Source organism: Thalassophryne amazonica, chromosome 10, assembly GCF_902500255.1.
Source record: "Thalassophryne amazonica chromosome 10, fThaAma1.1, whole genome shotgun sequence".
Lineage (NCBI taxonomy): Eukaryota > Metazoa > Chordata > Actinopteri > Batrachoidiformes > Batrachoididae > Thalassophryne > Thalassophryne amazonica.
Window position 1 is genome coordinate 112,445,514 of NC_047112.1, and position 22,759 is coordinate 112,468,272.

General features: G+C 39.8%; 1 protein-coding gene across 1 annotated transcript in view; it reads left to right on the forward strand.

The window, feature by feature from the left end:
* LOC117518180 (bromodomain-containing protein 3-like) overlaps window positions 1-22,759 on the forward strand; it is a 67,214-nt gene that overhangs the window by 39,347 nt on the left and 5,108 nt on the right. The window contains exons 4-7 of the mRNA XM_034179238.1: window positions 4,051-4,183; window positions 4,374-4,450; window positions 15,891-16,109; window positions 17,942-18,070. Coding sequence (XP_034035129.1) covers window positions 4,051-4,183; window positions 4,374-4,450; window positions 15,891-16,109; window positions 17,942-18,070 — 558 coding nt within the window. The remainder of the gene's footprint in view (window positions 1-4,050; window positions 4,184-4,373; window positions 4,451-15,890; window positions 16,110-17,941; window positions 18,071-22,759) is intronic.

Consider the following 22,759-nt stretch of genomic DNA (forward strand, 5'->3'; position numbering starts at 1 on the left):
GTTTTTTTATGTTCTTAGAAGTAACAAAACGCTGTAGCTTTATTCGGTAAAAATAGACACTGAACCATTTACAAATTAAAGCGTTCACTCAGCTCACTTGTGCTAAAAGGCTAAGTTAACGTTAGCTGAGCATTCAGCACTACCGTAACATCATGTTTTATTTTTAAATTATTCTCACCTCAGATTAAGCTGCAGAATTGAGCGCCGTTGGTCATACTGGGTGTTTGCATATATCCAAAAGTGAGGAATTTCGGCTTGAGTGGGTCAGCTCCGTCATGCTGGCTGCATGTCTTCCTCTGCCCCAGAATGAGACCTGAACTCCAGCTCCTCTATGCGGCTTTGCATGTTAACGTGGTTTGATCGGTACCATCAAGTCATCCAAACAGTAGCTGGGAAAAAAGTTTCTCCCAGCAGTATAATGCGAAACTCGTTCTGCTAATCGCTCAGCTTTTTCGGGCTTTGGAAAAAGTCTGTGACATAGAAATCCCCCCCCCCCCCCCCCCCCGGCTGCATCCGACGTGATGTAACTGACGCGTTGGGAGGGGTTTTCTACCGTGTCCAACGCGTTCAGTCTGAAAGGCCCATAAGGTCTGAATCACACGCATGACGTGCTCATGTTACAACTGCGTTGCATGTTAATTTTCATTTTGGTGACTGTTGGCATATTAAACTTTGCATACAAGCAATGTGAGGGATGTGTCCTGGATGTGTGTGTGTTGCATCACGTGGGGAAAAAAAAATGCCCGCCTCCCTCTGGAAAACAGACCCAGGGATTATTTATCACAACAGAAACATGACTTGTAGACGTAGTTATTGTAACATTGCACCTCAACATTATATACAGTAACTAACAGCTTTTACTGGAATTTTCTATGACTAGGAAAGAACTCACAGCCATGAAAAATTGTAATTTGTAGTATTTATTTTTTTTAAACCATTGCAATAAAACTGGGGGAAAAAAGTCGCATGACTGCTGTCCATTTATGAGAACTCCCCTTCCCCTCTTTCCGACTGGAATGCCACATGGAGCGCTGTGACTCACACTCAGGTTTATGCAGATTATATAAAACAACAAAGTTGATGGTGAGTCTACGTGTTCTTTTCAGCTGTTTGTATAGCATTCTGCACTAGGTTCTTTCAGGCAGGTACTGTTGGCACACAGCACTTGAACAAACCAACACACACAGAAGGTCCAAACAATTCTTTTATGCTACGACATAATATGGACAGACTGAGCATGGCTCACCACAAAGACAGCTGAAACGCTGCCTACTTTAAAAGCAGACACGTGCAGCTGTTGCATGTGACGGACATGTCTGACGTATCGACAGTCGTATGCGGTGTGTTTCTGGCATAAGAAGAGCACTGCTGAATTTGGACTTGTGGCAAACAGTGTGCACTGCCCGTGAAAGAGCAGACAGACTATTTTCAAGGCAGATTCAGTTTTGATTTGATAGATGTTCAATGAATTTGTTCTTTCTATGCATATACCTGTGAGTGCCTATGCTGTCTGTCGTGTTACCAACCACTGTCCTGCACAATAATATGTCTAAATCACTCACAAAATGTTGACCAATGCAACATGTAGAGATTTGGAAAGCCCAAGCAATAGTAGTTATATGGGACAGTAGTAAATCAGGACCTAAGACATTTATGGCACATCCAATTCCATTCACCACTGAAATGGAGACTTGGCCTACAACATTACAGCGAAGGTTTTGCCTATCTTTTCACCCATTTGTTTGTCAACAGTCTGGAACCCACGATTTTTCAAATATAGTTATGAATTTTTACACAGGATTCATATCCCGATAGTATTATGTAGGTATGTATGTATTATTGACCGGCCAGATTTGATCCAGATTACAGATTTTGTGGCCATTGAAAACACCGTTTAATGTACATTTTACATTGTCTTAATCAAGTGTACCCCAATCACTGCCATATTTGAATGTGAGGTGCAAACCGGCGCTTACTATCGCCTGAAAAAGTCTGATCTGGGTTGTGGATTTTGTGAACATTTGAATTTAATATTGAAAAGCCCATTTGGTGTACATTTTGCATTATATCTTAATCAGAAGTGCCTCAATCACTCATTTTTCTAATGGATTTACCTACACCACCAAAGTTGGATAATTGGACTTCTTGTGTTTTGTTTTTAGTTTTTTGTCTTCATTTGCACAATGTATGTGAATTACATGTACAGAGGTTGTTCAGATATCATGAAAGACTTTCTGGCGTGCGTGCATGGAGTGAGGGAATCATTTTGAGTGGGATCACAAATTTCTAGTCTTAACATAAATAGTTTATTTATACAATATGCAGATTTTGTATTTATTTAGATTAATTTTTTTTAAAGTTTAGGTAACACCAAAAAATGTGCACAAATCACTAAAAATATGTTATTTAAAAAAAATCCTGAACATTAAAAATCTAAGTGCACAGGTGAAGGATAAACAATAGCTGTCTAAAGCCTGCACTCTGTTTCAGCCCTCGGCCGCAACCATATTGTTGCTATGTCATCACAAGAACGGGACCTGTTAGCGGAGGTCAAGCTGTTTTTGGACTATTTTGTTCTAGTGTGGAGCTTTTTTAAATTTTGAACAGTGATTTTGAAAAAAAAAACTGGGGGACACAGCCTTATGGTTTTGAGTCTTATTTAGACCACAGTGAGTGAGACTAAACCTTGGAGGAAAACCTTCAGTCTGACAAGTGAGTTCAGATCACAGAATGGTGATTTATTTATATATATTATAAAATAACAATAATGCAGGCGATTTAGGCATGCAGGTACAGATTGTAAACTGGTTTGTTTTTTTGCCAGCTCTTTGGCCGTAATCAACTGATTTAAAAAAAATAATAATAATAATTTTACTGTCCGTGACATCAGAAAAAGTGAAGTGTGGATTTTTTTTATTTGATTTTTTTTTTTTCTCTCTTTCTGAGAAATGGGTACATGCATTTCAAATCTGAAAAATGTCACGAGGGACTGAAAATATCAGCTTTTTTTAAAAATATTGTTTCCTTCTTGAATACAGTTAGCGTACTGTACGTTAGTAGTGTAACACATTATTAAATATTAAAACCATTCACACAAGGAGTAAATAATATAGTCTTACCTGTCCGTTTCAGTGAGTTCATCTTTAGTCTGATGAAAACATCTGAAAATAATTGTTGTCCTGGCCAAAGAAAAGTCCATGATTGGTCGAGTCTTTGCTGTACTGATCTGGGAGCAGCACGGTCAACTACAGGTTTAATCTGTTAATTGTGTCTGCGGCTGATGGATCCCCTTGTTCCACCGGGGGTGCTGCCTTTGTGCCGCAAGTTAAGACTCGCAATGCCTCATGCACGCGACAAAATTATCCCATGATCCACAAAACAATAAAATATTGTAAATATTCAGTTTTGCCTCTGTCGAGTGGAGAAGCTGCAAACACCATGCATGTGTGCACGTCAGTGTGTTCCACCTGCCAATCAAAAGGATTCTGCCGGCAAGAATGAACCATTCTGACACATACGAAATGGCCTGCATCGCCGACCCGAACCACTCAGCGGAAATGGGGCTGTCAAATCCATAAATTAATGGGACTATAATATCACTTCCTCCTAATCTAGTGTTGGGACTCGCCGTGAAGTTCCTAGTTTTTAGTGGCGTGCAGTTCAAAATCCGAATATTTATGTCTTCAGTAACTGTGCACCAGGAAAGGATAAATTTCAAACTGTTGTTTAATATTAGTCTTAAATACTCAAAAAAAAAAAAAAAAAAAAAAAAAAGTTGTCACCTACACTTTAATGTTTGATTTTTATTTTTAATCTTGTATTGTTTCACTGTATACTGCACTTTGAAATTTCCCCCCAGCACTCATATTTATTGTTCTTAATTGCAGCAGGCAGGGATAATATAAGAGAAGAAGAAAATGTGTTATGTGTCTGGCTTGAAGCCCACTGCTGATATAGTTCATATTTATTCATGTAAAAAATGTTTCAACGTTCCTGTTTGAATTGTCTCTTGTCAAATACTATTATGTTACTCTATGTTCTTTCTTGTAGCCTGGAAATGACATTACTTTCATGGCAAAAACTCTGGAAAAGCTGTTTTTGCAGAAAATTTCCCAAATGCCTAAACCAGAGTGTGAATTGACAGCGATCACTAAACCATGTAAAAGGAAAAAGATCAATACAGGTAACCGGCACAACGTTTAGGGCTAGTTCATACTATCATGAAGTCACTGGATTTCATTGCATCATAATTCAAAATGGCACAAGTATTTAGTCACAGAATCGAGATGATGATGATGATGATGACAATCCTTGTTTTGTATTCAGCCCATTCTGTCTCAGTGAACACTTTAAAATTTCTATATGCATTTCAGGTATACTTCTCCAGCAGACAGTCGTCCCACCTGTTTTGTCTGATTCCATACCACTCTCTGCTCATATTGACAAAACTGTGAGTAATAGTTTGAATGCAAGTAATGCAACATTAAATAATGTTTACTCAGGCAGCATGCCAAAGTTAACAATCAATATTTAAAATGTGGTGGTATTATAAAGTTAAAACAACTTGAATTGCATTGTTGGTAAGGGAATGAGTACTTAAAGCTGACATTTACATACAGGAAATTGTTGGGGGTTTTTTTTTTTTTTGAAATCACACATGTGCTACAAAGGTGTTACAATTAATGTCATGTAATCCTTTCAGTTTCTCAGTTTGGAATGCATGAGGACTAATAACCTTAATATTTCCATTGTATGACTGGTACTTCACTGATGATAACTTAAAGATTATTTTATGTGTGCGTGTGCATAATGAGGTAAATTGCTAATATATGACGGGGGTTTTCTAGGAAAACTTAGCAAGGGGACAAGTGAGTGGGAGGATGGTGCAGAAGGAGCATTTTTTTTCTTTTTTAAATTTGAGGTCAAAACTGGGGCTTTGAGGCTTACTGAAGGACCAGTATAGTGACTCATGTACACCCCGTCGATTTAGTCAGCGTATGCCGACTGTATTAAAAATGCTCGTATACGTCAAATAAGTTGATGTTTTTGTTTTTTAATAAGTTAAGAGGACATTGAAGCATACTGATAGACGTCGTAATACACAGAGTACCTTGAAACATTTTTGGGCATGCACAATATTTTTTTACATATGCCAGCGTATGACTCATACGTTCCCCATTTGCAGGTCATAAGTAAGTTATGTGACACACATTGCTTATAAGTGGAAATATGTCCATTAATACTGTTCATTGATTGTTGGACTGCAGCTTTCAGCCAGACTGTATCAAATATACCTGTTGTGTTGTTTCAGTCGGATTCATTATCATAACCTGAAAAAGACAGCATCCTGATTTTGGAAAACACCGTCTGAAAATACTTTAATTCCTTGTCATGGCTGAAGAAACATAGCTGTTTAAAAGAAGTCCCTCTGTGGCTTTTCTGCTCTTTAAACCAGGCAGGGGTACTGATCAGATGTGGCCGGGGGCAACCAATCAGGCCATGACACAGGCACTTTGCGCCACAAGTAGACAATGAACTTATTTGAAAACTTGAAAGAGTCACACGTTTAGCACAGGCAGCATTTGATTCTTCAACAGTCTTCATGCAATGAAAATTAATCACATGATCCAGCAAGAGAAAAATAAAATAATGTTAAATTACTCTGTTTTGCCTCCATGGAGAGAAGAGATGCCGCTTGACAGTGTACATGCACTGGAAGTGCTCATCAGTATTTAAAAGGGTTGTGAAAAATCCACAGACGGGGTTCTCAGTAGGATTTTTTTTTTTTTTTTTTTTTTTTTTTTGTGAGCGTAATGGGATGGAAAAATCACCTTTTAAACGCGGGTTTGGGGGATGCTTAGGCTTCACCACCCTCCCCCCAAAAGCTTTTATGCCTCAAGTCCAGATGGAAGAAGATAACATCTCTGCGCTTCAAAATGTGAGGAAAGTGTCTCCAAAAACTCCAATTTGAGGTTGAAGCTGCAGAGGAGACCTTCATCTGTTTAAATGCCCTCAGGGTCCAGCTCACTTGTCGTCTCTGCAAACTCACACACCGGCTGCTATGCTTCCAAGGCTCTTTAAATATTAACTATTTTATCATTTGAAAAAGCTGTTTCCTTTTATATTTTAACACTAAATGAATGAGTCATTAAACATGTCTATGAAGTCAAACTTCAGTCAAGACATTTACACTTACACAGGTAGAAGAAGCCCTGCCCCTGTTGTGCATAATTTCAAAATATTCACAATCCCTAGAATAGTGAAATGCTCCTGACACATCTACACTCTTCTGTGTTTTGGCCTGATGCCTTGTTTGTTTTGGCTTTAACCCTCAGGAGTCGCTTGACACTGATATGCGTTAAAAGTCACATGACCAAATTAAGCGACCCTCCCATCAAATTCCCCACACTTTAAGTTTCAGTTTGAATGTTTCTTGAAAGTGCAGACATCAACCTACGTACTGCTTTTTAAATTTTGTTGATAGACCCAGTAAAACCTGAATAATAATCATTTTCACCAGGCATTTTGTTGAATTATTATGATATGTGGAGTGCTGCTCCGTCAATCACTTAGTCCAGTGTGCATGAGCGAGTGCGCGATCAGGTGGATTTCCTCACTTTTCCTATTTGCTTGGAGCATTTACAATGGGAAAAGAAAAATCATTATTTCCCCTTTATTCTTTGGTGTAAAAGTCAATATATTTGGTATGAAAGGCACAGTCAAAGCCCCTCTCATCGCAGCTGCACAATCGCTTTGACCAGTCGCGCATGTGCGCATGCCAACGTGTGAAGATTTAGCTTTGCTAAATACAGCTGCTAAGTCATGGTAACAACCAGGTATCCTGACTAGATCCGGATTCAAACCCATCAGAGTGCATTCAGATTTAGACAAACATACATTTTTGCAAGCCGGGCCACAGGAAACAATTTCCCCCTTCTTCCAATCAAAATTGGGCCCGTGCCATTGCAACCAGGGGTGACCCAAAATGATCGGGTGAGTCATATTATCTAGAACATGGAAGCTTATACACTCAACAAAAATATAAACGCAACACTTTTGGTTTTGCTCCCATTTTGTATGAGATGAACTCAAAGATCTAAAACTTTTTCCACATACACAATATCACCATTTCCCTCAAATATTGTTCACAAACCAGTCTAAATCTGATAGTGAGCACTTCTCCTTTGCTGAGATAATCCATCCCACCTCACAGGTGTGCCACATCAAGATGCTGATTAGACACCATGATTAGGGCACAGGTGTGCCTTAGACTACCCACAATAAAAGGCCACTCTGAAAGGTGCAGTTTTGTTTTATTGGGAGGGATACCAGTCAGTATCTGACTGGTATCCCTCCCTTAGAGGTGTCTAATCAGCATCTTGATATGGCAAGTTTGTGTTTTGGAAATTGTAAATTTCCAAAACACATTAAAATGTGGGAAACAGTTATATATAACTATTTAGATAAAAAAAAAAAAATTCAGGAAATACTTCAGGTGTTTTTTTTTTTTTTTTTTTAAACAGCTATTTACAAAACAATAAGATCCCACACAAATTATATTCGTGCCACTCAGAAAAACAATTCCTGTCCAAATCAAGATTTTTCAACATGTCACAGACCTAACACATCGTCCGGTCTACAATCCGGTCTACAATCGTAGGCAGTATTGGGCACTTAGAGGCTGTTTTTTTTCCTCTCCTCAATTTGAGTGACATTTGCATGGACCCATGTGATGAGTGGGGGAGTCAATACACGTTGACGTCATTCGTCTCCACCAACCGTAAAAAGGAAGACTTTTTTCCTACCAGCTACAGGTGTCAAAACAGCCTGATGTGCACAAAGGCAGCACACATCCATAACAAATGGCTTTGGGAACATTTTATTTGGCTTTGGGCGTGCCTTTCCTGCCAAAAGACAAAGCTTTTCCACCAAAAAATGAGAAATCATGGTTTTTCTTTTCTGATTGTAAATGCTCCACGCAGACAGAAGAAATTGAGGGGAAAACAAACGAACAAAAAAAACACCCACGGGGAAAGCGAGGCAACCACGGGGAAAGCTTTTTTCTCTGTCAGCTCCTGAACGCAGCGCAATGAATAAATACATCGAGGAATCTCTCGCAGCTGGCTTGATTAGACTGTCATCATTCCCCACAGGGGTGGGGTTCTTCTTTGTAGAAAAGAAAGATAAGTCTCTCCGACCCTGCATTGATCCATTTATCGGCTGCCACTTATCTCCTCCGCGTTTGAGTTGTTAGGAGACAATGTGTTTACTAAACTCAACTTACACAACGCAAATCATTTGTTCCGGATAAAACAGAGATGAGTGGAAAATGGCCTTTAATACGCTGTCCGGACATTATGATTATCTGGTCATGCCTTTTGGACTCGCCAGTGCACCAACCGTTTTCCAAAACCTAGTCAATGATGTGGTGCAGGAGTTCCTGAATAAATTTCTTTGTTTATCTGGATGACATCCTAATCTTTTCCCCTGATCTGGCGACTCGCACCCGTCATGTACGCAGAGTATTACAAGCCCTACTGCAAAATGATATTTTTGTAAAAGATGAGAAATGTGAATTCCACAGACCCACGTTGGGCTTGTTATTGCTGAGGGAGAAATAAAAATAGATTCGGAGAAGGGTCCAGCGGTGCGGGACTGGGCCGTTACCACATCTCAAAAAGAAATGCAACGATTCTTGGGATTTGCAAACCTTTATCGTAAATTCATTTGAAATTTGAGTACGGTCAAGGCAACACTGCATGCTGTCCATCCGGCTCCATTCATCTGGAGCCGGAGTGTGATGAGGCATTCAGTCCTAAAACATTGCTTTAACGCGGCCCCCGTGCTATTTCTTCCTGACCCTGCTCGGCAGTTCGTGGTTGAGGTTGATGCTTTTAATGCGGTGGTAGGACTGGCCCTTTCACAGAGAAACCCCTCAGACAACAGGCTGCACCCATGCGCCTTCCTGTCAAAAAAGCTGACTGCAGCAGAGTGAAACTATGGTGACTGCGAGTTGTTGGCAGTTAAGGTGGCCTTGGAGTGGCAGAACTGGTTGGAGGGAGCACAAATTCTGTTCGTATTCTATACTGATCACAAAAATCCGGAATATCTACGCTTGGCCAAACATCTTAGTTCCCACTAGGCCAGATGGGCCATTTTCTTCAGCTGCTTCATTGTAATGCTGTCCTACCGACCGTGCTCAAAAAATGGTAAACCGGATGCTTTGTCCCGTCAGGGGCACCGATAGACACGCCTATGGATCCAGAGACTATCTTTCCCACATCCTGCTTCATATCCGCTTTAACTTGGGATATTGAGTTGAGGGTTAAATCTGCTTTAGGTAATGAGCCTGTTCCCGCAGGTTGTCTGCAAGACAGATTTTTCATCCCCGAAACCCTCAGGGGGGATGTGATTCGCTGGTGCCATGAGAGCTGTTTATTTTGTCACCCAGGAATTAAGAAGACTTTATCTGTTGTACAGCAAAGATCCTGTTGACCAGGAATTAATAAGGATGTTACAGAATATGTCCAACCATCCACCTGTGGGCACATTGTTACCGCTAGCTGTTCCCACTCGCCCGTGGACACACATCTCCATAGACTTGTAACCGGTTTTCCGCGCTATAAGGGACACACTGATTTTAACTGTTGTAGATCTGTCAAAAATGGTACATTTCATTTCTTTACCATGCCTTCTGTCAGGTAAAGAAACAGTAATGTTATCTCAAGTGTTTAAGTTACATGGGTTACCGCAGGATATTGTGTCTGACTGGGGACCTCAGTTTGTATCCAACTTCTGGGGAGAGTTCTGCTGTGTACTCTGGGTCACGTCAAGTTTAACCTTGGGCTACCATCCATGGAAAGTTTTAACCAAGACTTAGAGAAAGGTCTCCGGATTCTCGCCTTTCAACACCCAGCAGCATGGTCAGCACAGCTCCCCTGGATTGAACTCTCACACAATAGTTTACCCTCAGCATCCTTAGGTTACTCCCCTTTCCATGTTGTATACAGTCACCAGCCTTCTATTTTCCCCTCGGTTAATCTTAACTCGTCTGTCCCCTCAGCTCTCAGCCTCATTACACTAATTTTTGGTCTACAAGGCCACCGCGGATCACAGGAGGTCCACCACGCCACCGTACACTCCCGGGCAGAAAGTTTCACTTTCCGCACACCACCTTACACTTAGGGGACAGCCCAAGAAGTTGGCTCCCAGGTTCGTTGGTCCCTTTCCGATAGCCAAGATTATTAACCCTGTTTCTTTTCGTCTCCGTCTCCTCAGGTCCATGCACATTCAATCAATCAATCAATCAATTTTTTTTTTATATAGCGCCAAATCACAACAAATAGTTGCCCCAAGGCGCTTTATATTGTAAGGCAAGGCCATACAATAATTATGTAAAACCCCAACGGTCAAAACGACCCCCTGTGAGCAAGCACCTGGCTACAGTGGGAAGGAAAAACTCCCTTTTAACAGGAAGAAACCTCCAGCAGAACCAGGCTCAGGGAGGGGCAGTCTTCTGCTGGGACTGGTTGGGGCTGAGGGAGAGAACCAGGAAAAAGACATGCTGTGGAGGGGAGCAGAGATCGATCACTAATGATTAAATGCCGAGTGGTGCATACAGAGCAAAAAGAAAGAAACAGTGCATCATGGGAACCCCCCAGCAGTCTACGTCTATAGCAGCATAACTAAGGGATGGTTCAGGGTCACCTGATCCAGCCCTAACTATAAGCTTTAGCAAAAAGGAAAGTTTGAAGCCTAATCTTAAAAGTAGAGAGGGTGTCTGTCTCCCTGATCTGAATTGGGAGCTGGTTCCACAGGAGAGGAGCCTGAAAGCTGAAGGCTCTGCCTCCCATTCCACTCTTACAAACCCTAGGAACTACAAGTAAGCCTGCAGTCTGAGAGCGAAGCGCTCTATTGGGGTGATATGGTACTATGAGGTCCCTAAGATAAGATGGGACCTGATTATTCAAAACCTTATAAGTAAGAAGAAGAATTTTAAATTCTATTCTAGAATTAACAGGAAGCCAATGAAGAGAGGCCAATATGGGTGAGATATGCTCTCTCCTTCTAGTCCCCGTTAGTACTCTAGCTGCAGCATTTTGAATTAACTGAAGGCTTTTTAGGGAACTTTTAGGACAACCTGATAATAATGAATTACAATAGTCCAGCCTAGAGGAAATAAATGCATGAATTAGTTTTTCAGCATCACTCTGAGACAAGACCTTTCTAATTTGAGATATTGCGTAAATGCAAAAAAGCAGTCCTACATATTTGTTTAATATGTGCTTTGAATGACATATCCTGATCAAAAATGACTCCAAGATTTCTCACAGTATTACTAGAGGTCAGGGTAATGCCATCCAGAGTAAGGATCTGGTTAGACACCATGTTTCTAAGATTTGTGGGGCCAAGTACAATAACTTCAGTTTTATCTGAGTTTAAAAGCAGGAAATTAGCGGTCATCCATGTCTTTGTCTGTAAGACAATCCTGCAGTTTAGCTAATTGGTGTGTGTCCTCTGGCTTCATGGATAGATAAAGCTGGGTATCATCTGCGTAACAGTGAAAATTTAAGCAATACCGTCTAATAATACTGCCTAAGGGAAGCATGTATAAAGTGAATAAAATTGGTCCTAGCACAGAACCTTGTGGAACTCCATAATTCACTTTAGTCTGTGAAGAAGATTCCCCATTTACATGAACAAATTGTAATCTATTAGACAAATATGATTCAAACCACCGCAGCGCAGTGCCTTTAATACCTATGGCATGCTCTAATCTCTGTAATAAAACTTTATGGTCAACAGTATCAAAAGCAGCACTGAGGTCTAACAGAACAAGCACAGAGATGAGTCCACTGTCCGAGGCCATAAGAAGATCATTTGTAACCTTCACTAATGCTGTTTCTGTACTATGATGAATTCTAAAACCTGACTGAAACTCTTCAAATAGACCATTCCTCTGCAGATGATCAGTTAGCTGTTTTACAACTACCCTTTCAAGAATTTTTGAGAGAAAAGGAAGGTTGGAGATTGGCCTATAATTAGCTAAGATAGCTGGGTCAAGTGATGGCTTTTTAAGTAATGGTTTAATTACTGCCACCTTAAAAGCCTGTGGTACATAGCCAACTAACAAAGATAGATTGATCATATTTAAGATCGAAGCATTAAATAATGGTAGGGCTTCCTTGAGCAGCCTGGTAGGAATGGAGTCTAATAGACATGTTGATGGTTTGGATGAAGTAACTAATGAAAATAACTCAGACAGAACAATCGGAGAGAAAGAGTCTAACCAAATACCGGCATCACTGAAAGCAGCCAAAGATAACGATACGTCTTTGGGATGGTTATGAGTAATTTTTTCTCTAATAGTTAAAATTTTGTTAGCAAAGAAAGTCATGAAGTCATTACTAGTTAAAGTTAATGGAATACTCAGCTCAATAGAGCTCTGACTCTTTGTCAGCCAAGCTACAGTGCTGAAAAGAAACCTGGGGTTGTTCTTATTTTCTTCAATTAGTGATGAGTAGAAAGATGTCCTAGCTTTACGGAGGGCTTTTTTATAGAGCAACAGACTTTTTTTCCAGGCTAAGTGAAGATCTTCTAAATTAGTGAGACGCCATTTCCTCTCCAACTTACGGGTTATCGGCTTTAAGCTACGAGTTTGTGAGTTATACCACGGAGTCAGGCACTTCTGATTTAAAGCTCTCTTTTTCAGAGGAGCTACAGCATCCAAAGTTGTCTTCAATGAGGATGTAAAACACTTTCATCCCACTTTCCATGTCAGTCATCTCAAACCTGGCTGTTCTAGTGTTTTGACCAACCCACCTATCAAACCTGCGTGTCTTTGGATGTGGGAGGAAGCCGGAGCACCCGGAGAAAAGGCCACAGGTGGGAATTGAACCCATGACCTTCTCGCTGTGAGGCAACAGTGCTAAGCACTAAGCCACTGTGCTGCCATGAAATAAATATAAAATTTAACATAAATTACTACCACCACCATTATTTAAAAGGAAAAAAACAGATTTGTGCAACCACAGTAGACTGAACATTGCACTGAACTTTGTAAACGTAGAACAAAGTATTCAAGTATTTAGCCTTGTAAACATACATGTAAGTGATAATGTACAAATTTCTTCAGTAAGAAATATACATTATGTACATTACTTACTGAAGAAATTTGCACTTATTAATCTCAACCTCTCAATCTCAACCTTGCACATCTGACCAGAATGTGGTGGAGAGTCCAGCAGGCATGGTGTTGGCAGGGAGCAAAGGAGAGAAGTCAGTGCTTTTAAGTGCTGCACATCCATGACAGGGAGAGGAACAGGTGAAAGTGTGCCGATGCTTAAGAGACGAGCAACTCCAGGCTACCTTGTTGACCCCCCAGCAGGATTCCTGGCCGTGTGGACAGATGCATAGTAGTCTCCAAAATGAAATCTTGTGAGGAAAAGAACAGAGTTGCATGTCTGTCCTCACGCAGACAGGAGCAGGAGTCAGATTTAGTCCCCCGCGGGGACTAAATCTCGAGGTTGGAGGTGAGCTCACTGTACTGGCTGATGACGGAAACAGAGCTGCAGGCGGGGGCTCTGCTGGCGCAATGCAAGGCAGCGTGTGTCATGGCTACGAACCCACACTGGCTCCTATGGGTGACATGGACTAACAGTGTCTAGTGACATCTTGAAACGGTCCAGTTCAAAGGGTTGGCGAACTCAGCCACCCGCCACCCTGCTAGGAAATGACAGCCGCACTTTGCGCCTGATTTTCCGTACTGCCCCCTGATCCTCAACCGCTGCTTACCGTCTGGCTGCTGCAGTTCTCCATGTGCCCATGTACCACCCAAAACACAACACAATGATGTCACCCCCAAAATGTAATGCAATCTGACTTTTTTTTTTTTTTTTAAACATTGAAAGTTTAACCAGTTTCCCTTGACGTGGGGAAAAAACACGAAAGTCTCTTCAGTTCGTGCAAAAAAAAAAAAGGGAGTGAGAGGGAAAGAAGTCAGAGGTAGAAGAGGCGCAGAGATCACCACTTTGTGAAGAATAAAAGTTAACAGATGCACTGGAAAACATGTTTACCCCAAATCATACTGACAGATTGAGTCCAGATTCCAAAAAAAAAAAAAAAAAAACGTTTTTTAGGGGGGCCTGTTCGTTCGGTGACACCGGTCCGCTCTTTTTTTATGTTCTGTCTTGTCTAATTAAATATGCTGTTCTTAAGCTAAAAGTAGCGTGTGAGCATTGCTGTCGATGAAATTTACGTTTACAGCTATCAACTTTTTAAAAGAAGAATTTTGCGATATGTATCACAGAGAGAAATAGAGGGAGGATAGTGAGAAAGAAACTGTCAAAAGTTTAATTTGAATAATAGAATCAAGAATCCATGGAATTGGCGTTGGCTTTAATTTAAAATCGGCAATGAATATCTTCATGAACACAACTAGCAATTTCTACCAAAAAAGTCAGTATTGTGCCTTATTTTCTGAAATGCTTTAAAGTAGACCTGCATTGAAATAAATGTGGTCAGATTTCAGAAAGAAATAGTTATGTATTTATAAGACCCTTGTGAATCCAGTAAAGTAAATCTGTAAGCCCAAATTTGTAATTCAGCAGAGAAATCTTCGTTTAAAAATGACAAATTTGCAGCTAGAATTTAGCCCTCCGTGAAAACAGTTTGTACATCCGGATCATTTCCATGACGTCGGGGACAAGACAACGCGCTCGCGCCTTCAGTCCGATCCTGCATTGAAATTGATTTTATCTGTTAGTAATGTTACTGTTTTACACATCCTGGTTTCAACATCCAAAAGTAAGCTGCAATGAATGCGAGATACAGCTCTGCATGCTCAGATCAGCGGCGGCATCGACAGCGGGCATCGTTCTTCCCCGACGCCTCGCTCTCACTGCCTCCGATGCACTTACAGAGTGCATGCGCTCGTTAAATTCCACCGCGGGCCACTCACACCCCCGTGTCTGCTGTGCAGCCACAGACACGGCTCTGTCTACTGAATGGAGGTGCAGCCAACTTGGCACAAGTCCAGAGACTACGCTCGCCATTTTGATGCTGAGCGGCCGGTGACACCTGTTGCTCGCAAGGACAGATTCTTGCGGCAAAATCTGCAGCGCCGCACGTCTCGGTAATCGGAGCCGCAGAGCTCCGTGGCCGCTGAGAGAGGTTTATATCTTTTTAATGACTTGGATTCTTTACAGGTCCTGCCTCCGTACCCTGCGACGGTAACGCCGGAGGCGAAAGACAGATTTTCAATGCAACACCACTCAATCAAACGGGCGTATGAAAAAGTCCCCAAAAATATTTTCAAGCACAAATAAAATAAATGTGTACTCACCAAGCGTACTGCAAGACAATATGAAGTTTTAAAAAAGTAGATCCTTCCGTATAAGACAAGAAAAAGGTGCAGATGCAAACTGACGTAAATCCACAAATTACAGTTGGCGCGCGCAATGCATGCTGGGAGAGGGTCTTCTCCCTGACGTCTCGGCAGCATCCCGGATGTGATGACAGTTTTGCGGAAGGCTAAATTTTAGCTGTCAATTTGTCATTTTTAAATGAAGATTTCTCCGTTGAATGACAGATCTGGGCTTGCAGATTTACTTTACTACATTCAGAAGGATCTTATGTGTAAATATGTCATTTTTTGGTCCAAAGATCTGACTGCATTTATTTCAATGCAGGTCTACTTTAAAGTGCCACCTTAATTATCATGAATCATGCTGTGAATGATTGTGTTGTGGCTAAATGCTTATGTTAAATACTGGATGATTGGTGATTTAGCCAGTTATGTTCCTCCATGAACCCATTTTTGCATGTTAAATACAAAGTAAATTGTATATGCAGTATTTAATTTGCATAAATGTTTTCTAAATGTTCATCAGATTAAAAAGGGTTTCATGAGAAGTACACACCCAACAACCACAAAGGAGTTACATGTTTCTAACCAGCTCAGATACTGCAGTGATATCCTGAATGAGATGTTCTCAAAGAGGCACTATCCATATGCATGGGTGTTTTATACCCCTGTTGATGCTGATGCTTTGGGCTTGTATGACTACCATGACATTATCAAGGAGCCCATGGACCTCAGCACTATCAAGGTAAGTTTCACTTTTCATCATGACAAGGTAATCGTTTATATATTAAAGGATTATTAACCAAGTGGGAGGTCTGTACAGGGAAATATGAGACTGAGGTGTTAGTATGGCCCGAGCATTAGTGAGGTCCGTGTGGGGAAAAACACAGGTCTGATATCCCTGCACAGCCCGAGCAAATGAGATTAATAATTTATTATATGGCTGTTATACATATAAACACGCAAACTTAGTGTCACCTGAATATGCTGCTGACTAGGGTTGGGTATCAAGAACCAGTTCTTTTCGAGTATCGTTAAGAAATGATTCGATCCACTGACATCAATAGCCTTTTTGCTTAACGATTCCCTTATCAGTCCTTCAGAGCGGCTGTTGGTTTTGAGGGTGTTTGAAGGGAAAATGATCATTTCTCTACGTTGATTACAGACCCTGCAGCGGGTCTGTAATCAATCGTTTTGGCAGCGCGACTACACTTTGAAGCGTGAATCAATGAAGTAATGCTTCGATCCACTAGCTCGTTGGTTCTTTGCTTCGCTGCTCTTCAGAAACGGCAAGTCCTCTTCTTAACCCCTCTCAAAGCCATTAAAATATCATGAGTCACTTTTGTGTGGATTAAAGTTACTAACTGGGACTCTTAGCTTGTTGCAGTCAAGAAACAAGAATCGTCCTCTGTTCCATTGACACAGCTCCAAACACTGCGCTGCTGTCTGCTAAGACAGAGTCTGCTCGGAATTCATAACTTCAAAACGAATGGCCGCTTTGAATAAAATGACACCTCTTACAAACGTTGTAATACAGACAATAAACTACAATCGACTAAAACGTTTTTTTTCCTCCTAAAATGAGACGTCCTGGATTCTTTATGAATTACATTCTAACGTGTAGCACAGCTGCAAGAGCTCAGCTCAGATGTATAGAAAGACATTCATGCAATAATGTCTGAAAGGAAATGCTTTTGACAATAACTACAGATTTTATTTCTATTTATGTCCAGAGATCAAGGATCCACCATGTAGAGTTTATAATGTCCATTTCATATTTATTTACTTTAAGACTCAATAAAATGTTGTTCAGTTTCAATTTAATCGGCTTATAAAGCATCAAATCACAAGTGTCATCTCACGACACCTTACATAGAACAGTTCAACATAAAAAAATTTAAATAAATAAATGAAAATTCAAATACATAATTAAAAACAGAAGTAAAGAATAAAACAGATAAAAATAAAAACTATTCATAAGAGAATAAAAATAGGCTTTAAGTCTTGATTTAAAAATGTCCACGGACTCCGTCTGCCTCACACTTGCAGGAAGACCGCTCCACAGAGCAGGTGCATGATAAGAAAAAGGTCTTTGACCTGCTGACATAGAAAACCAGAAAAGCCTACTTTTAGTACACAAAAAATTCACAAGAGGTATCGATAAGCAGAACTGATAATGGTATCGATATCAATAAAATCTTATCGATACCCATCCTTACTGCTGACTGTGTTGAGCTTGTTCACTTTCTTCACATCCATGAAGAACTTGCTAACATACGGTCCGGTCATTAGCTGGTAAATTTTCAATCTGTTTTTTCCGATGTTGTTTAGATGTTTATGGAGTATGTTCATGTCCGACTTGGTTTTTCTAACGTGTTTTAGCTTCCTTTTTTGCAACGAAAATGCACATTGTGGACCGATTGTCACGGTACCCGGTCCAGATATGGGACAATATCCGACCGGTAATCAGCCAGTCAGAGCGTGCATAGCATCGCAGCCATATAATAAATAATTTGATTTACATATTCGAATACTAATATCAAAGTTTTGCTTTCCAAATTAATGGTATAATTGCAGAAAAAAATGGATCAGCAGAGGTATGCAGATGCAGAAGCTTTTGCTGCAGATGTCAGACTGATGTTCTCCAATTGTTATAAATACAATCCACTGACACATGAAGTTGTCTCTATGGCAAGAAAACTTCAGGTACAGACTTTAACTTTTTGTCTTGTTTCTTTGTTTTCCCCCACAATCGTGACATCAAGTATTGCTGCCATTTTTATGTAGAACTGCTGGTGTGAAAATGATCATGCTGATAAACTAATAATCTTTCATAGATGATTGTCATTACTTCAGTGACATGAAAGGGTCCAATTAGTGGAATCATTCTGAGTCAACTGACATAATTTACATAACTACGATTTTTAAAAAATATCGGCTGCATGCGCCTTTATCACAACTTTGAACTGTTCAAAGAATAAAAATGAAAAATCATAAACAATTGATGTGTTACTAGGAACATACACAAAACCAGCAGTCCTTATTTATTAATGTTCCAGAACAAAAACATTTATATCAAATAATGAAACTGGTTAATGGTGATGTTTTTTGTTCTTTTATTGCATTGCTCATCATTTAATCTCAGAATAGTTCTAGCAACAAGCAGTTAATAGCCAGTATTATAAGAGTCAGGCAGGTGGTAATTTGTGGCGCCTTAAGATTTGTCCCAAACTTTTTTGCGGGTAGATATGTAAAAAAAAAAAGGGGGGGGTGGGCTTCATAGATAATTGGCAAAGCTTCTGGGGAAAACCTGGTCTTGTTAGCAGAGACAGCATCCATCCCACTTTGGATGGAGCAGCTCTCATTTCTATAAATCTGGCCAATTTTATTAAACCCTCCAAACCATGACTACCCAGGGTTGGGACCAGGAAACAGAGTGGTAGTCTTACACACCTCTCTGCAGCTTCTCAACCCTGCCATCCCCCCAATACCCCATCCCCGTAGAGACGGTGCCTTCTCCCAGACCACCAACAACCAGTAAAAATCTATTTAAGCATAAAAATTCAAAAAGAAAAAATAATCAATCAATCAACATTTATTTATAAAGTGCTTTACAGCACCGACTGGTGTCCAAAGTGCTTAACATTAAAAACACAAAACACATAAAATAAAATTTTAAAACAACACATAAAAAAGAACATAAAAATAATGTCACCTCCCCACTAAGTGTTAAAAGCCAGTTTAAATAAATAAGTCTTTAACTTAGATTTAAAAAGTGCTAGGTATGTAACTAATATATAGCACTAATAATACAACCCCTGGCAAAAATTATGGAATCACTGGCCTCGGAGGATGTTCATTCAGTTGTTTAATTTTGTAGAAAATAAGCAGATCACAGACATGACACAAAACTAAAGTCATTTCAAATGGCAACTTTCTGGCTTTAAGAAACACTATAAGAAATCAAGAAAAAAAATTGTGGCAGTCAGTAACGGTTACTTTTTTAGACCAAGCAGAGGGAAAAAAAATATGGACTCACTCAATTCTGAGGAAAAAATTATGGAATCACCCTGTAAATGTTCATCCCCAAAACTAACACCTGCATCAAATCAGATCTGCTCGTTAGTCTGCATCTAAAAAGGAGTGATCACATCTTGAAGAGCTGTTGCACCAAGTGGACTGACATGAATAATGGCTCCAACACGAGAGATGTCAATTGAAACAAAGGAGAGGATTATCAAACTCTTAAGAGGGTAAATCATCACGCAATGTTGCAAAAGATGTTGGTTGTTCAGTCAGCTGTGTCTAAACTCTGGACCAAATACAAACAACATGGGAAGGTTGTTAAAGGCAAACATACTGGTAGACCAGGGAAGACATCAAAGCGTCAAGACAGACATGGTATAACTCACAAACTCGTAACCCGTAAGTTGGAGAGGAAATGGCGTCTCACTAATTTAGAAGATCTTCAATTAGCCTGGAAAAAGAGTCTGTTGCTTTATAAAAAAGCCCTCCGTAAAGCTAGGACATCTTACTACTCATCACTCATTGAAGAAAATAAGAACAACCCCAGGTTTCTTTTCAGCACTGTAGCCAGGCTGACAGAGTCAGAGCTCTATTGAGCCGAGTATTCCTTTAACTTTAACTAGTAATGACTTCATGACTTTCTTTGCTAATAAAATTTTAACTATTAGAGAAAAAATTACTCATAACCATCCAAAAGACATATCGTTATCTTTGGCTGCTTTCAGTAATGCTGGTATTTGGTTAGACTCTTTCTCTCCGATTGTTCTGTCTGAGTTATTTTCATTAGTCACTTCCTCCAAACCATCAACATGTCTATTAGACCCCATTCCTACCAGGCTGCTCAAGGAAGCCCTACCATTAATTAACGCTTCGATCTTAAATATGATCAATCTATCTTTATTAGTTGGCTATGTACCTCAGGCTTTTAAGGTGGCAATAATTAAACCATTACTTAAAAAGCCATCACTTGACCCAGCTATCTTAGCTAATTATAGGCCAATCTCCAACCTTCCTTTACTCTCAAAAAGTCTTGAAAGGGTAGTTGTAAAACAGCTAACTGATCATCTGCAGAGGAATGGTCTATTTGAAGAGTTTCAGTCAGGTTTCAGAATTCATCATAGTACAGAAACAGCATTAGTGAAGGTTACAAATGATCTTCTTATGGCCTCAGACAGTGAACTCATCTCTGTGCTTGTCCTGTTAGACCTCAGTGCTGCTTTTGATACTGTTGACCATAAAATTTTATTAGAGATTAGAGCATGCCATAGGTATTAAAGGCACTGCGCTGCGGTGGTTTCAATCATATTTATCTAATAGATTACAACCCCTGGCAAAATTATGGAATCACCGGCCTCGGAGGATGTTCATTCAGTTGTTTAATTTTGTAGAAAAAAAGCAGATCACAGACATGACACAAAACTAAAGTCATTTCAAATGGCAACTTTCTGGCTTTAAGAAACACTATAAGAAATCAAGAGAAAAAGATTGTGGCAGTCAGTAACGCTTACTTTTTTTAGACCAAGCAGCGGAAAAAAATATGGAATCACTCAATTCTGAGGAAAAAATTATGGAATCACCCTGTAAATTTTCATCCCCAAAACTAACACCTGCATCATATCAGATCTGCTCATTAGTCTGCATCTAAAAAGGAGTGAACACACCTTGGAGAGCTGTTGCACCAAGTGGACTGACTTGAATCATGGCTCCAACACGAGAGATGTCAATTGAAACAAAGGAGAGGATTATCAAACTCTTAAAAGAGAGTAAATCATCACGCAATGTTGCAAAAGATGTTGGTTGTTCACAGTCAGCTGTGTCTAAATACAAACAACATGGGAAGGTTGTTAAAGGCAAACATACTGGTAGACCAAGGAAGACATCAAAGCGTCAAGACAGAAAACTTAAAGCAATATGTCTCAAAAATAAAAAAATGTACAACAAAACAAATGAGGAACGAATGGGAGGAAACTGGAGTCAACGTCTGTGACCGAACTGTAAGAAACTGCCTAAAGGAAATGGGATTTACATACAGAAAAGCTAAACGAAAGGCATCATTACACCTAAACAGAAAAAAACAAGGTTACAATGGGCTAAGGAAAAGCAATTGTGGACTGTGGATGACTGGATGAAAGTCATATTCAGTGATGAATCTCGAATCTGCATTGGGCAAGGTGATGATGCTGGAACTTTTGTTTGATGCCTTTCCAATGAGATTTATAAAGATGACTGCCTGAAGAGAACATGTAAATTTCCACAGTCATTGATGATATGGGGCTGCATGTCAGGTAAAGGCACTGGGGAGATGGCTGTCATTACATCATCAATAAATGCACAAGTTTATGTTGATATTTTGGACAATTGAAAGGATGTTTGGGGATGATGAAATCATTTTTCAAGATGATAATGCATCTTGCCATAGAGCAAAAACTGCAAAAACATTCCTTGCAAAAAGACACATAGGGTCAATGTCATGGCATAGGGTCAATGTCAATGAGCAGATCTGATTTGATGCAGGTGTTAATTTGGGGGATGAAAATTTACAGGGTGATTCCATAATTTTTTCCTCAGAATTGAGTGAGTCCATATTTTTTTCCTCTGCTTGGTCTAAAAAAAGTAACCGTTACTGACTGCCACAATCTTTTTTTCTTGATTTCTTATAGTGTTTCTTAAAGCCAGAAAGTTGCCATTTGAAATGACTTTAGTTTTGTGTCATGTCTGTGATCTGCTTTTTTTCTACAAAATTAAACAACTGAATGAACATCCTCTGAGACCGGTGATTCCATAATTTTTGCCAGGGGTTGTACAATTTGTTCATGTAAATGGGGAGTCTTCTTCACAGACTAAGGTTAATTATGGAGTTCCACAAGGTTCTGTGCTAGGACCAATTTTATTCACTTTTTACATGCTTCCCTTAGGCAGTATTATTAGAAAGCATTGCTTAAATTTTCATTGTTACGCAGATGATACCCAGCTTTATCTATCCATGAAGCCATAGGACACACACCAATTACTTAAACTGCAGGAATGTCTTACAGACATAAAGACATGGATGACGTCTAATTTCCTGCTTTTAAATTCAGATAAAACTGAAGTTATTGTACTTGGCCCCACAAATCTTAGAAACATGGTGTTTAACCAGATCCTTACTCTGGATGGCATTACCCTGACCTCTAGTAATACTGTGAGAAATCTTGGAGTCATTTTTGATCAGGATATGTCCTTCAATGTGCATATTAAGCAAATATGTAGGACTGCTTTTTTACATTTGCGCAATATCTCTAAATAGAAAGGTCTTGTCTCAGAGTGATGCTGAAAAACTAATTCATGCATTTATTTTCTCTAGGCTGGACTATTGTAATTCATTATTAT